Source organism: Pseudopodoces humilis, chromosome 4 (assembly GCF_049639895.1).
Source record: "Pseudopodoces humilis isolate 2021_Gansu_Grassland_sample_001 chromosome 4, ASM4963989v1, whole genome shotgun sequence".
NCBI classification, from domain to species: Eukaryota; Metazoa; Chordata; class Aves; order Passeriformes; family Paridae; genus Pseudopodoces; species Pseudopodoces humilis.
This window is the reverse complement of record NC_142203.1, coordinates 50,475,063-50,488,303: the sequence shown is the minus strand read 5'-3', so window position 1 is coordinate 50,488,303 and position 13,241 is coordinate 50,475,063. Positions and strand designations below refer to the sequence as shown.

The window sequence follows — 13,241 nt, the reverse complement described above, 5'->3', positions numbered from 1 at the left end:
GGTACGTTATTCAGCATGGATGTTGTTAGCTATTCTGTCAACTTTGTCAGCAGAAACATCCAAAACCAAGGCTTTTTTTGTCTACTTGTTGGTGTAGTAAAGCATGGATTTGAATTTGCCATAATAAATGAATGGAGGTAAAGTGTGCAGATAGAAGAATTATGCTTCCCAAAGACACACAAAATAGTCCAAGTTAACAGGAAAGGAATGTGGTCATTTATGTGGTGATGATTACAGCTGTCCCATTTTCTCACAATTTTAATTATTGCACCTTTTGATTTGGGCTGTTTGTCTTTCTTGGGTGAAACTGGAGGAAGAAGGGAAGTCTAAATTTTTCTCTGGCATTGGAAACCTGTTGCTAAAGGACACAAAACAATTCACATGAACACTTTTCAGTGTTAGAACAGGAAAGAAGTAACCTTTATTCTCTGACTCAAGTGTTTATAGATTCGCAACAATGACCAAGGATTGGATAATTAAGTTACCACCTTCCCAAGCACACTGGTCATGCAAAACATCCATCAAAAGACATTTCTTAGAAGGAATGTGATAAACAACCTGTGTTTATAGAACTTTCATGGAAAAGTAACTAAAACTATGAAAACATTATCAGAAGGCTTTAATTTTCAGGGCAACAGGAAACCATGTAAGACCAGGGAAATCAATTGGTGAAGTGATTGCTACTGTTCTGAGCAAGTCACCTTGTCACTCACATGGACCAGTAAATTCAGTGCCTGTGTTGCAACGACACAATTTGTGATCCTAACTTCAACATGTTATTGCAGCTTTTTTAGCTGTTTCTGACACTCTGCCAGGACACCATTTATTGTGGGGAAAGGTAACATCCAGCTGCAGAATATTGTGACAGCAGTCTTGTAATATCTCTTCCATCTAGATCATTGAAAATAAGTCTGTTTTACTAACAAGTAGGTTACCAAGTAAGTACTGACCAACTACATCTGCCATGAACTCTGAGCATAAAAGCAGCAGCAGCTCTTGTATACAGTGTGCCTGTGGCAAATACATAGTTACTCTTACTAGAACAGTTCTGCTTATAAAACATTTCAAATAAAATGTAAGCAGTAGCACACTTTGGTCAAGAAGGGATTGTTTAGGTTTTTGCACAGGAAAGTCCTACATGTTAGGTTAGTTAATGTATTGGAAAGTACATGTACAATGCAATTTAGCAAAATTTGAAACGAGACCAGTAGAACCAAGTCAGAATAAAAACTCTAGCATTCTGTTAACAGTGCCAAAAATAGATCTAGGTTTCTGCTTCCTCCATGCCTTGGTCAGATGCTTTTGTGGAAAAATAACTAGCTCACATTTCATGTGGTTCTTGGCATAGACCTTGATACAGGATTAAACAACTGATGCACACTGGATTGCTGCAGGCTCTATGTGATTTTACATAATGAAGTGAATGTTTTAGGTAAGTCAAATTATACATATGTTATAAAATAACTCAATGTAGAATGTATCTTACTTATCTGACAATAACATTGTGCAGAAAATTACCGTTCAGAAGTAATAGAAATAATTTATTACTTTTCTTACACTTCCGTTTTCTTACAGTACCCAGTATTTTCAAGTTTCTCCTACATTTTACCTGTACTTCATGCTTAGAAGTATGGATCTGTGGATCTGTTACTGTGAGCAAAACTTTCATAGTAAAATCAGTTAAATTACTATGAATAGCAGAGGTTGAATTTTGCAAGTTCTTCCTGGTAGCATTATCAGTGGAAAAGAGCTGAGCAATGTAGGTTGTTGGCTATATCAAGAGTTGATTGGTGTGTAGATGATCTAGGTCCCTCTACAGATTGTTTTCCCATGTATGTGTTAGAGAAAAACCTATTTAGTCTCAGCAAGGCACCTGCTAGAAAAGAAAGCCTCATCTCAATTAGCAAACCAATTAGGAGTATTCTGTAACCATAGAATAACATGAAGTAGCACTCTTAGGAAGTTATTTGATTGTATTGAAATTGATGATTATGATGAAGATGACAAGGTTGAGTGCCTACAGTAAGACAGGGGGATGATCAGTGGGGTGAAGTCATGGTGGGAGTCTATTACAGACAGCCCAACCAGGAGGAACAGGCATGATGAAGTGTTCTTCAAGTGGCTGGCAGAAGTCTTGTGGTTGCTCTTTTATATGAATATAACTTCAGCTTGCCAAATGTCTGCCAGAAATAGAACACAGCAGAGAGGAAGCAGACCAGGGTGTTCTTGCAGTTTGTGGAAGGTAACTTCTTGATACAGTTGGTGAAAGAGCCTACCAGAAGAGATGCCTTTCTAGACCTGGGGTTTTTTTTGTGTTTATGCTCATTCTGGCAGGGGTAGCGTTAACTTTCTTCATAATGGCTGGTAAGGGCTGTGTTTTGGATTTGTGCTGAACACAGGGTTGGTAACACAGAGATATTTTTGTTATTGCTGAGCAGGGTTTGCACAGAGCCAAGGCCTTTTCTGCTTTCGGAACTGGTTTGGGGACTGAGGGTGCTTGGAAGGCTGGGAGGAGACAGAGCCAGGACAGGAGACCCCAACTGACCAAAGGGAGATTCTAGACCATGTGGCATCATGTTTAAATGCGAGTGGTTCTTATTGGATTGTGTGTATGGCTTTTGCTTTTCCTATTAAATTGCCTTTATCTCCACAAGTTTTCTGGCATTTACCCTTCCAGTTCTCTCCCTGATCCTGCTGGTGGGAGAGTGAGCAAGTGGCTGCCCGGGTTTGGCTGATGGCTGGGCTTAAACCATGACAATGAGCAAAGAAGAACTGGTGGGTAATGCAGTGGTTGGTGGCTGTCTTGGGCAGAGAGACCATGAAATATTAGAATTTTCAGTTCTGGGTGGAGTAAGGAGGGGCACCAGCAGAACTTCTGCCTTGGACTTCCATTTAGCAGACCTTGGCCTGTTTAGAACATTGATTCACAGAGTCTCTTTGGAGTCAGTTCTGAAGGACAGAGGAGTCCAGAAAGGCTGGATGTGCTTTAAAAATGAATTATTAAATATGCAGGGTCAGGCTATCCCCTTGTCTAGAAAGACAAAACATCAGGAAAATAGACCAGCCTGGTTAAAGAGAACTTGGGGAAAAAAAAGAGAATCTATCATTTCTGGAAGGAGAGTCAAATAACTTGGGAGGACTGCAAGGATGTTGCAAGATCATGTAGGGAGAAAATTACAGGGGCCAAAGCCCTACTAGAACTTGATTTGGCCAGATCAGTTAAAGAGAGCAAAAAAAGTTTGTATAAATACAGTGATAGGAAAAGGAGGGTCAAGGAGTGTCTTCATTATTTGTGGAATGCAGAGGGTATAGTGAGTGACAGGACATGAGAAGGCTTTTTTGCCTTGGTCTTTAATATCATTCTCAGTTGTCCTTGGGATACCCAGCTTGAGAAATTACCAGAGCCGGAAATTGGTTGACAGGAAGATGAGTGATGTCCCCATTATCCAGGAAGAAATGGTTAGTAACCTGCTGTTGCAATTAGACACTTACAAGTCTATGGGCCCTGGTGAGATCCACCCCAGAGTAATGAGGGAACTGGTAAAACAACTTGTCAAACCACTCTCAATCATCTATCAGCAGTCCTTGTTACCACAAAAGTTCTAGGAGACTGGAAATTAGCAAATGTAATGCCCATCTGCAAGGAGGCTTGGAAAGATGATTCTGGGAACTACAGGGCTGTCACTGTCAGTCTTACCTCAGTTCTGGGCAAGACTATGGAAGAGATCCATGAAGCCCATTACATGGCACATGCAGGGCAACCAGGGCATCAAGCCCAACAAACATGGATTTACAAAAGGCAGGTCCTGCTTGACCAACCTGATCTCCTTCTATGACACAGAAATCTGCTTAGTAGATGAGGGGAAGGCTGTGGGTGTTATCTATCTAGATTTCAGTAAAGCATTTGATACCATTTCCCACAGAATCCTTCTAGAAAAAATGCTTGTGGCTTGGATAAGTGGACTCTTTGATGGGTGAAAAACTGCCAGGACAGCTGGGCCCAGAGAATGGTGGTGAATGGAATTAAATCAAGCTGATGACCTTTCACCAATGATGTTTCCCAGGGCTCTTTTTGGGGATGATTTAAAGATGTTTAACATCTTTATCAATTATCTGGGTGTTGCAACTGAGTGTCCCCTCAGTCAGTTCACAAACAGCACCAAGCTGTGTGGGAGTGTTGATCTGCTGGAGGGCAGGCAGGCTCTGCAGAGGGATCTGGACAGGCTGGATCATGGGCCAAGGCCGTGCTGTGAGGTTCAACAAGGCCCAGAGCTGGGTCCTGCCCTTGGGTCACAACAGCCCCAGGCAGTGCCACAGGCTGGGGCAGAGTGGCTGGAAAGCTGCCCAGAGGAAAAGGCCCTGGGGGTGCTGGTGACAGCAGCTGAACAGGAGCCAGCAGTGCCCAGGTGGCCAAGGAGGCCAATGGCATCCTGGCCTGTGCCAGCAATAGTGTGGCCAGCAGGAGCAGGGCAGGGATTGTCCCCTGTACTCAGCACTGGTGAAGCTTGAATCATGTGTTCAGTTTTTGGTCCCTGACCTTAAAAAGGACATAAGTTGCTGAAGATTGTTCACAGAAGGTCAACACAGTTCGTGAAAGCTTTAGAACATGTCATATGAGGAACACTTTTGAGAGCTCGGTTTGATGAGACTTGAGGAGGCTCAGGGTGGACCTCACTGCTCCCTACAGCTGCCTGAAAGGAGGCTGCAGTGAGGTGAGGGTTCATCTCTTTTGCTGTGCTTGCAGTGAGAGGACAAGAGGGAATGACCTTAAGCAGAAAGAGGGGAGATTCAGATACTAGAAAAAATTTTTTGCTGTTAGGATGGTCAGAGAGCAGACCAGTTTGCCCACAGAGGTGGTGGAGTGACTATCCCTAGACATGTTCAAGAGGCATCTGGGTGTGGTAATGCGGTTTGGTGGCTCATGGGTCACAAGGATAGTGGAGAGTGGACAGTTGGACTGGATGATCTTGAAGGTTTTTTTCAACCTTGGCAATTCCATGACTCTTTAGTTGCAACTGGTTACTGGTGTGGTTGTAGTCTTGTAAGGTATGATGCAATGCAGGGATCACTATTGTACTATACTAAGCTTTTGGTCCTTATTTGAAATTAAAGATTAGGCAATATGAGTGTACCATAATTTATGGCTGAACATCCTGAGAAAAGTAAGCTTTAAGGTGGAACTCTTCTACCTTTACCACAGTTTTGTGTAAAATGCCTGTTTTAATCTTGGTAGCCAATAGTTATTTTGATGTTCTGGCTTCTATCACTTGGTGGGTCCTCCCTGTTAAAATAAAATTCAGCATTTCTTTATATGGAATATATGAAACATATATGGTGCCTGCAACACATACTAGAGATCCAGAGAATATATGAATCAGTAAGATTAGGCCTTCAACTATATTTTTTGAAATTGTCAAAATATCTAACACATTAGCATATTGCAGAATATTTACAGCAAAAATCGCAGAAGTAGGTTCTGCTGGTGCCAAACTGACACCACTAATTCCCGGAGGCCAAAGTCTGCATGCCTCTCACTGTTAGCTGTTAACTACACAAATTTGTAATGGGAACTTACTGTTAACATTGAAATTAATAAATACATTACAGTCTCTATTTACTGGGAATATGACAGTAACTCAGTTGAACTGGCACTTCATAGGTGATCCTGCCTTGGCAGGGTGGGATGGATTAGATGATCTTCAGAGGTTCCTTCCAACCCTAGCAGTTCTGTGATTCTGTGATTCAAAATTTTTGCCATCTGAGACACAATTGTTACTTAGTTTTGTTGTTGTCAAATAAAAAAAAAGTGATCTCATTTCAAAGGTGTAAGTGAAATAATTTTTCTCTCAAAATCAACAGTACAACAGTCCAAAATATCTAGCTATATAAAAACTGAAGCCATTCAGGTATGTTTGTAACAAGAAAACAAATTTATTGATTTTAAAAGACAAGACACAATTTTGTTTTGAAAAACACAAGAAAGCTAGCCTGAGTTCAAGTCTGAAATATTCAGAAAAATCCTACTGTCTTTAGTATGTTCCAGTCATTTTTTATACAACACACTAAAAGTTAATATATATTTTTATAATTATAAAAGGTCCCCAGTTATTGTACAGTACACAATACAAATTGCCAACAAACTATTATTTAGCTCCTGCCAGTTTTGAGAGGACATTATATACTAAAGATTTAGCATTTGTCACAAAAATCACATCAGGAAATACGTATTTACAAAATCAAATACATTATACAAAAAAAACCATCACGTTATTCTGTAAAGATGTCTTCTTTAAATAATTAAAAAGTATATTCAACTGTAGCCCAAAAACTGGAAAAGAACATTACATTATCTCACACATACAATCTACAAAAAGTTGCTTACCTCATTTACATAATATATTCAGTCAACTGGAAAATAAGAGTTTGAATATGTCCTAGTGTTATGATGTTTCTGTGCTGTGGGACTGAATAATGTAATCTGCCACTTACTAAGTGAAATTTAAATGATGGCACTTAAAAAAAATAGCGTATAAAATAAATGCAACAAGGGAAGTTTCCTAGAAGGTAAGAAAGCCCTGAGTGATGATAAAATTACTGATTGGTAGCTCTAGAATTAACCTAATTAAAGTTTACCACCTCAGGCACAATTTTCCAAGTTTTTAAAAGGCACTCGAAGTTTCTTTAACAGCCTCATTGGTTATTAACTGTAAATCCAAATTTTCAGTGGATATGAGTGGAAATGGGCAACTTGCTTTGGTACAAAGTGATATTTTCCCAACGTATTTTAAATTGCTTAACTGGGTCACTTTAAGATGGGTATTTAATGTTTAAATACAAGGCAGTCACTTTAATATTGTATGGAAGGAAACTTTACTTGGGGAACCCATTAAATATTCTTTGTGTAAGAAGCTTTTGCTGGTATAAGTGAGTCAAAAAGAATTGAACTGAGTTCCTGTTAAAAACCAATCCATTCAAGGTTGTTCCTCTGAAGTCTAAATTCCTCCTAAAATAACATTTATTATTTCAGAGCAATATTAATCTAGAACTGAAAATTCCTGTAAGATGTTTGCACCATAACCAAGAAAGTGCTTAAGAACATACAAAGAACTTCTTCCTGAATTAGTGTTAAGTGAGGCTCATTTGATGCCCACAGTTTTTTTCTGGGCCTTGTTTTCTACAATGAATTTCAGCCTTAATGAGCAATCTCCAAGAACAATTCTTACCAAATATTTAACTACTCAGGGCTTCCAATCCCAAAATGCCAATTTATTTTTTTTTTCAACAGGAAAAGGAGAAAAAAATCAGAATAAAACGAGAGTTAAAATGATCATTTTCAAACTAAGGCATATTTTACTTCAAACAAACACTAGGCAGTCACTTTGTAAGTGGCTTTTACTATTTCTTAGTTAAACTGGTAAATTAAACTCAGGTCTACTGGCACATAAAATCACTAGCAGCAATGATCAAGGCATGCAAACTCAGAAGCATTTACAGTAAATTATGAATAAAAAAAGTTGTTAAATTAAAACCCTTTGAGTATTGCATTTATGTTAATTAATTATGCATTAATTTGCATGAACTGACTAAAAATGTTTACAACTTACTTGCACTATACTACTGACGCAATTCCCTTAAATAACTTTGAATGATACCCTTTTTCTTTGCCCTCAGCTGGACTTAAATAAGTACAGCTGCTTTAGTGTTTGCTGACTGATATTGCAAGAAACCAGTAGAAAATGTACTGTAGTCTCACTTAGTAAGTTGGCATCAGTATTTCTAAGTTAAAAGAATCTTTACTTGCTAACACTTGTTCCCTTGTTCCTGTAAGCAGTCATTTTAAGAACAAAGGGGCTTTTAAAAATATTAGCTCGTGCAATTTCTAGGTTGCTTTTAAAATTCTGACATTCAATAAGGGCCATCCAAACTATACCCTTGTATGTGAAATTTAATTAAATACCTTCATCTTCTAGCTAGTCATTATTGCAGTGACTGAGTTTTAAAAGGAATATTAACATAATTGTGCACTTTTTGTTCCTGTTTCTCACAAACACTGCCAAAAATTTCAATGCAAACACATCAAATATTCTGCAAAATTTATTATTACTAAACCTTCTTTTAGTCCTAAAGATTTCTCTTTTACAGTACCAGAGTATTCCAACACTAATCTATCTCAGGAAATTTTCAAAATAGCTGAATATATTTTCTAAACCTTTATCTTCTAAAGGCATCTTAAAGTAGACAACTTCATATCTGTAGAATCATGTTTGATTTTCTTTGTATATATATGCAGTTACGAAAACCAGGGAGCTGAGGTACTGCTTTATATTACACAGTACATATCAATGGCAATGAATATTTTGCCTACATCTACTGAGCCCCCTATTAATAAAAAATCCCCATGTTGTATGCAAGTTTTTGCAATCTATTTACTTTAGACATAATAAAAAAAATTTACAACACTATAAACTATTTCAGAGTATATGCTCAGTGGACTAGTTTAATTATCTAAAAATCTTTGTTCTCATCATGTTACTTACAATGCTCAAAGGGTTAATGCAAGGCATTATATCAAATTAATTTCCTAATTCTAGAACTAAGCACTGTGTGTTTATGCTTCTATTCCAGTTTTCATTGTCAGTGTTAAATCACCAAACAAATTAGCAGAGATACTAGAATTCCATGTATCAATTTGCTTTAAACTGTATACAAAGAGCATGTCCTGTTAGTGTGACAAGGGCCCAATTTTCAGAAATTCATCTTGCTCTCTCAAATTTGTATTTTAAACTCTGAAATGATTGTTGTATACTTATATTACTAATAAATCTGGGGTTTTTGTCAGCACATTTATGGCTCTCAGTGGTTCGTTTTGTTTTGTAAAAGCATTCTGAACTAAATTAGATTGCAGTGCATCTCTAACATGGATTTTTTTCTAAACAGTGCAGATGTCAATGGTGAGAATGATAAAGATATCTGATCATTTCTTCTAGGGAAAACAAGATAAAACAAAAGTGTTACAGATATTTAAAAATACCTCGCTTTAAATTAAATTGGTATATAGACCTATGAATTCCTGAATGACAGAACATTATTTTCTTGGTTTTTTGAACTAAAGGCAGTAATGCTGTAAATAATAATTTCATAGGCAAATAATTTAACATCTATTTCCCAAATTTTTATGGAACTTTTTAAAAATGAAGGTGCTTAGAGCATGCTACAGTACAAGCAAAAAAACTGAAAAAAAAAAAAAATGTTGAAAACTGATTTACCACAAGATGAAAACAAGATGTAACAAAACACTTTAACAAATACAAAACTTTTGAAAATTGGGCCCTGTGCTTTGAAAAGGTAGTTCAACAAGACCTCTTCCCCCACACTGTTCACCGTGCTATTTTGTGCTAATGGGGGAAATGCCTCTAAAATAATTATTCTGGATTCCATTTCAAGGTTAGATAAAACACACAAATCATGTCAACTCTCATAATGCCTACCCTGTGGACACATGCTACACCGCTCCATAGCATTGACAACAGACTTCAGAGCTGGTGTGGCAATGCAGCCGCACGCTACACATTGCAGAATACACACTGAGGTATTCATATCTCTCTACTTCAACGATTACTAAAATCCAGCTATTAAACAGCAAGAGTGTGCAAAAGGTTTTATCTAAGTGTTTGATTGAAATTTCAGTAAAAACAAAACAAAAGACCCCCAAATCTGTAAGTCTACAACATAATAAGATAGTCGCTCTAAAAATATCTGGTAAAAGCTTTAGAATTTAAGCATAAGAATACAGACTCCAGTCAGTTTTCTGAACCTGTGAAAGTTTCAATTTGTCTTGATAATTCCTTGTTTTCAGAAGCTACGAAATACATTCCATTTCATGTATTCAGATTTTTGTTCAGTTTTGTTTTTTCACTTTATGACAGTTAACAACTGAGTGGAGTGGAGAGCTAAATAATGAAAGAAGACTCGAGTCCCAACATATTTAGCAATCTAATTTACCTTTTACAATTGTAGTCTTTTCTCAGCAACAACAAATTCAACATTAAAGCAAGAAACAATAAGAATAAGAGAACACAAACAAACACAAAAATTTAAACAACTACTACAGTATTAAAAAAAAGTTGAAAATTAAAAAAATGTTGAATTATTTTACTTTATTTTACGTGTAAACATCTTATAATGCACAATGAAGGGGAGTAAATATTTATCACAGCTTAGTTTTAGCATTTTTGGTGAAGGGTACAGATGTGCTGATTTCTAAGCAAAAATCAGGACACACTGAGTGATATATGTGACAACAAAATCTATAATGAGATTCAGTGCATTTATGAGTTTAGAAATAATGAATATAAACCTCACTTTTACTTTTTACTGAGGCAGAAGCCATCTACTGACATTAGTAGGAATTATGCCAACACAGAATGAGCTGGATGGGTTCACAATTCTGCAAAGGAATTAAAATTTATTTTTGTGCATCAATAGTGTTAGGACATTTTAGTTTATGTGCAGCTGTATTTGGAGCATATGTAAACTCTAGCAACAAACTTGTTTGCTATAAATACACTTCCATTTTACATGCTCTTCTCCCATTTGGTATATATGACTTAAAAGTCATTTTCAGACACACTAGATAAACCAGAATAAAAGAATCCTAATTTTTTTACAAAGTCTTTCCTGTAAAGTTGATCTTTTTGTGTTCTCATTCACTTTTTGGCTTTTTTTTTCTTATGTAATTTCACTACGTTAGTGTAGCAAATTCATGTGTCTGCATAATGAAATGTTTGTGAAGAAAAACTCGAGTTCTTTTATGTTAATTAATATGGTTTCTATAAACTGATATTATTTAACCATTAAAATGTAATATCTGGCTGATACACCACAAAATATAGAAATTGAAAACATGCACTGCATTATGTACCTGCTCATTTATTTCTTTTTAGTTTTTAAAATTAAAAGTAGGCAAGGGTTTAGAAAATATATAATCATGCCTGGGACTATGGTCAATCTATTTTGACATTTGAAGTTGGTATTAAAGCTAGTTTTGCTTTCCAAATTCCCAAGCAAATTTTATTTCTATTAAAGTGAAATCCAGCTAGAAACGAGAAAAAATAGGTCTATTGTCATTCTAAGAGGGATATTAAAATCATTTAATAATAAAAAAATCCTTTTATTCTTTTGAAGGCTGTGTAACCTGTCCTTACTTCTTAGGGAATTTGAAAATGACAGGCACACCTTGTTGAATTAATTTAAGAGTTAAGAATAACAAAAAGTACTAAGTCTTAGCTTCAGTTCTGTTTAAGGCACCATGTAATAGCCGAGGTACAATGATCCCTGATGTACATTCTTAAATGGCAATGGTCCATCTAGCCACCTATTCAAATTCTACACAATTGGGAATAAGTACAAGTGAGGTGTGCCAGTTACACTGCCTTGTCTAATTTTTGTAAAAATTTAAATCCACTTTGACAACAAGGAAATGTTTTTGAAAGGAAAATGATGCAGGTTGCTACATTCCTTGCATTCTATAAATCATCTTTTCTAAGAGCAGCAGATTGAACCACTAGTAGGAAAAGACCTGGAATAGAAGAAAGTCATCCAAATGGAATGTTTTCCTGTATGTCCAGTTCAGCATAAGTAGCACATACACTTAAAATTAACAATAATCAAGTCACTTCTTTTTAGCTTCAGTTTCTAACATCTGCAGTGCCACTGAACAATCAAAAGTTCAGTGGCCTCACATACAGAATCAGTAGTCTTCAAAACAGAGGAACTGGTATGCAAATAATATCTGAAACTGTTGATTATAAATGAAGCTTGCATTGTTTACATCATGTTCAGATAATTAGGTACATTTATGCCATTCAGATTACCACATTCTGATACAATTCTGTCATTTAAACAGCTTCTTCCTCACAGGAAGAAACTAGGAGATCTTCTCAACCCTCCAGCATTATTACAAAAAAATCCCCCTGAATACTCACAATTTTATCAAAATAGTGTCTTCTCGTAGTACGATGAAAAGCACCTTTTATAACAAATTTGATACATCTGCTGTCAAATAAGTATGCCTCCAGTGTAAATCAAAGAAAATAGTTCTTTTGATATTTCACAGAAGTGCATCTAATTAAAAACCTATCTATATGAAATCAGCATAACTAATAATTAACATTAAAATATTTTTTTAAACTATGAAAAAAAAATTAAATTATTATAAGAGGACACAACATTAACATTAAACTTTGCAAAAATCTTCCTTGCATTTGATACAAAGAAACCTCTTCATATTGAGTGGCCAATGTAAAATGATTTCGTTTACAAAAATTTTTTCTAAATTTTTCTAAACAGACCTGGCAAAATACATACACCCATTCCATTTAACAACTCCAACAAAATAATGATCAGAACAGTTACATTTGACAACAGTCAACCTTCGGACTTATTCTCTTTTTTTTTCTTTTTCATATTAAACCTAAACAGCTAATGCAATGGGGCATGTGTTGGAGGCCAGGGGAAGTTTCACATTAGACTGCAGTATATGTATTTCCAGTAGCACTGCATTGTCTGATAGTCTGAGTAGTTGCAACAATGTGCTCATTATGAATTGGGTTCAGGAGATTCTGCTGGACTCCACTCTCAAGCACCGGCTGCATGCAGCCCACCTGGAATGCCTGGTTTAGCTCAGTTTTCTCTCTCTTAGCTTGTGGCTCTCCACTTTCATCCAGCTCTTCATCTATTTCACTTTCAACTTCGCTGCCCTCATCTGCAGAAACAAACCAGCATGTAACTACCACAAAGTGAGAAGTTTCTAATACAAGGCTCTTTATTTTGGAAATAATAGTTGAAATACAGGGGAGCAATCTGATAAAGCACAAACTGAAAATTAAAATTTTAATGGAAAAAAGTCAGCTGTTATCTCAAATAGACAAACAGATTCAGGTTTGATCACTTGAGCTGCACACTTCTGATGTGAAAAAACCCCCTGCTATCTCAAAAGGTCTAACAAACAATGTTAACTTCACATTGGAAAATGCCTCATTTCCTAAACATGATGAGCAAGAGTTGCTACTTTTAGGGATAGATATGGAAACTGAGGTGAGGAGAGTTGTGGTCACTTAACCCCAAATTTTGGCAAACATTGTTATACTCACTAGTTGAGTGTTCTGAGGTCAAATCACCGCAAATCACTCAAGCAGTCAGTACAAGAATGCATGTCAAAATAGGGCATAAAGAGAATATAA

At 36.5% G+C, this 13,241-nt stretch overlaps 1 protein-coding gene across 4 annotated transcripts in view; it reads right to left on the bottom strand.

The window, feature by feature from the left end:
* Positions 1 to 5,992: 5,992 nt before the first annotated feature.
* Positions 5,993 to 13,241, bottom strand: part of RFX3 (regulatory factor X3) — a 113,347-nt gene continuing 106,098 nt past the window's right edge. For 3 of the 4 annotated variants that reach the window (XM_014252298.2, XM_088054178.1, XM_005522695.3), the window contains one exon: positions 5,993 to 12,763. In XM_014252298.2, coding sequence (XP_014107773.1) covers positions 12,525 to 12,763 — 239 coding nt within the window. In that variant the 3' untranslated portion in view covers positions 5,993 to 12,524. The remainder of the gene's footprint in view (positions 12,764 to 13,241) is intronic. The other variant, XM_088054179.1, reaches the window with a different exon arrangement.